Source organism: Malus domestica, chromosome 01, assembly GCF_042453785.1.
Source record: "Malus domestica chromosome 01, GDT2T_hap1".
In the NCBI taxonomy this organism is placed as follows: Eukaryota; Viridiplantae; Streptophyta; class Magnoliopsida; order Rosales; family Rosaceae; genus Malus; species Malus domestica.
The window spans coordinates 5,924,738-5,928,134 of record NC_091661.1 but is presented as its reverse complement, the minus strand read 5'-3'; the positions used below and the strand labels follow the sequence as shown (position 1 = coordinate 5,928,134).

The following is a 3,397-nucleotide window of genomic DNA, read 5'->3' as shown; positions in this document are numbered from 1 at the left end:
GGTCATCTTGGGCTCCAAAAACGTCATTTAAGCCCAAAAACGTCATTTTCCAGCACTGCGCACTGCTTCTTTATTTCATCGCCAGAAAATAACCGCTTTGTGGAAAAATCCCAAATTTTGATACGATCAAGCTAAGTGACTCACGAACGTCCTCCAACTGGAATTACTCCAAAATTCGTCCATTTGATCCTGTTTTGCTCCAGAGGAAGTCGGAAGTCCTATATTGAAAATACAATTCAAAGTATCAAAATTCTTCCAATATATTAACCAAAATATACTAAGGTTAGGGTAAAATATATAATATAAAATCTACTCATCATTCACCTCCCACACCATACGCTCACCTTGGATCCAAGTTAGGTGCATAATCTTGTCGTACAGACCACTATAGGTGGTTTCGACTTGTAGGTGACCTGCGATTATTCGCACAGTCTTCACGTGATCGTAGCACTAGAGCGTATTTATTTACACCCAGTCCTATCGTACAAACCACATTAGGTGGTTCCAACTCGTGTGCAGGCATACTTGTTGAGCTATAGATTCAGCCGTACAGGCCACTTTAGATGGATCCGGCTGATATGTTATATTTCATGAGATTATTTCACTTGAGTTACTTATTTTGTTACTTTGAGATATATGGCATGGTATACTATGATTTCCACTATTCTGAGCATAGTTTTGAGATATGTCTATATATTCTATTTTCTGGGAATTTATATAGGTTTTACGGTGAGGGGTTAGAACTTTTGATAAATGAAATGGTTTTGAAAAGCTTTGTTTTTGCCCACTCACACTTTCTGTTTTGCGCCTCTCCAGGTTTTAGGTAGGAGTGCTTGTTGGTGGCTCACGAGGAATTCAAGGCAACTCTGACAGATTATCACTAGTGTAGGACCATCTTTATCCTGTTGGACTGCACTTAGGCTACTTATGCTTTGATTATGTGTAGTCACACATATTCTCGTCTTGCACCTTACCGTATCTAGTGCTTTAGTTGGTTCGGTTTTATTTATTCGCATTTCTATATATCATTATTGCTTTCGCACTGTGCACATTGCTATGTTACCCTCACGTGACAGCTAGCATGCCTCGATCTAGGTCGAGGTGTGTCATGATTCCTCTTCTTTTTCTTTGATCAAATCATGGGAATGGATTTAGTTACTTAATCATTGAATTAGAGGAAGAGATTAGGTTGTTACGTTGCTTTTAAAATCAAGGGATCTTTGAAATCTAATGTGGCTAAGGTTTATTAGGTGTGTGATTCTCATCATCAATCATATTTGTTTTTAATGGATATCATTCATAACGCAGCTATATGCATGTCGATATCGTTGAAATCAATAAAACAATGAAAATTTGAAGTCTTACCTCATGTAAAGCTTTTGAAACGTTGATTTCACGTTTCATTTGTCAAGAATAATTTTTTCAATTAACATGTTTGTAGTTTTATTAATTCTACAACAGATGATGAGAGTGTTTTTGAGAATTGAAGAAGATAAATAAACTTGGGATATACATGTGAAAAGTAATTTGGATTTTTAATTTTTTTTAAAACCTTATAAGGTCGAAATTGTCATTACATATTAAATATATAAGTTATTTAATATTAAATTTTAATGAGTGATGTATTCAACATATTGTGAGGTGTTAATTAAAAAAGCACATCCATATTGGAAAATGATCGAAGTAGATACGAATGCAAACTGAACAAAACAGCCTGTTCTTTCAATTTTGATCTTGTGCTAGAAATAAATTTAAATAGTGAAATTTTCACGCAAAACAAGACAAGATGAAAATGAAAGGTTGTGACGTTTTGCTCAGGTTGCTCAGCAGGGGGATCCGGAGGTGATCCCAGTCCCCTTCACCAAACCCGGATTACGACCTATCACTATAATAATATTCGATAAGGAAAAGGGTTTCTATACCTATTCCTTATCCCAAATCAAATTCCCATATCCCAAATTCCCAAATCAAATTCACAAATTCCCAAATCCCTAATATTTCCAAATCGAAGAAATTTTCTTGCTGTTGGGTTTTCGTTTTTGTGGTAATTGAGTTCTCAAAGAAAAAGGAAAAAGATTCTTATGGCATTGAAGGACACGTTCTACCTATCGCACGGATCCCCCACGCTCAGCATCGACGAGTCGATTCCGGCCAGAAAATTCCTCCAGTCTTGGAAGGACACGGTCTATCCTCACAAACCCACCTCCATTCTCATCATCTCAGGACACTGGGAGACCGCTGTCCCCACCGTTAACTCCATTTCCGGCCGCCACGACACCATCTACGACTTCTACGGCTTCCCCAAATCCATGTACCAGATCAAGTACCCTGCCCCCGGCTCGCCCCACCTCTCTAACCGCGTCAAGCAGCTGCTTACGTCGTCCAGCTTCGGCCCCGCGGATGTGGACGGTAAGCGGGGGCTCGACCACGGCGCATGGGTCCCGCTCATGTTGATGTACCCGGAGGGAGACGTACCGGTTTGCCAGTTGTCGGTTCAGACAGAGAGGGACGCCACCTACCACTACAACATGGGGAGGGCGCTGGCTCCCCTTAAGGAGGAGGGCGTCCTTATAGTGGGGTCAGGCAGCGCCACTCACAACTTAAGGGCGTTGAAGAGGGAGACAAAGAGCAATGGATGTGCCGTCCCTTGGGCTCTCGAGTTTGACACATGGATCAAGGAAGCTCTTCTGGAAGGAAGGTACGAGGATGTGAACGAGTATGTGGAGAAGGCGCCGCATGCGAAAATGGCGCACCCTTGGCCGGATCACTTTTACCCGCTGCATGTAGCGGTGGGGGCTGCTGGTCCGGATGCAAAGGCTAAGCAAATCCACGACAGCTGGGGGCTCGGTGCTCTTTCGTATGCCTCCTATCAGTTTACATCGCCTTGAACTTAGAACTTGCAGCGCTGCCAGTTGAAGATTGTAATAGTGCATGTGTCTGCCGACGCTGCTCCCGCAGGTCAAGCATGTCAATAAAACTGTTGTGGATGAATGATTGTGTATTAGTGAATATTATGTAAAGTGTGCAAGTGAGATGTGCTTCTCCTTTAATTGTGGGTGAATCTTAATATCACTCAATGGCCTTTGGGATTTCTGCTTAATTTTATTGAGAAGAAACCAAAACTTTTGCTCCCTTTTAAAGAACATGAACACAGTATTCACCCAACAAATATCGTATCCTCAGCGATTCTGTATTACGACTTGCTATAAAATCACCCAACAGACACCGTATTCACACAATGCTGTGGATGTTGTTTATTTATGCAATGGATTCAACCATCCCCATTACCCTTAAATTTATCTGGTCTGCACAAATTGCCTTTGTTGAACCTGAGGTGTTGAACGATGAATCCTTATCATTGAAGAATTCTGAAAGCATAATTCTGAATATGCAGCTT

The 3,397-nt window shown here is 41.2% G+C and overlaps 1 protein-coding gene across 1 annotated transcript; it reads left to right on the top strand.

The window, feature by feature from the left end:
* Positions 1–1,811: 1,811 nt before the first annotated feature.
* Positions 1,812–3,100, top strand: LOC103444109 (extradiol ring-cleavage dioxygenase-like). The gene has a single exon (XM_008383021.4). It carries the CDS (start codon positions 2,082–2,084, stop codon positions 2,886–2,888), a length of 807 nt encoding a protein of 268 aa, XP_008381243.1. The 5' UTR covers positions 1,812–2,081; the 3' UTR covers positions 2,889–3,100.
* The last annotated feature ends 297 nt before the right edge of the window (positions 3,101–3,397 follow it).

Excerpts from the sequence above, each read along its gene's own strand:
- LOC103444109 (XM_008383021.4), top strand. The coding sequence starts at position 2,082 with ATGGCATTGAAGGACACGTTCTACCTATCGCACGGATCCCCCACGCTC.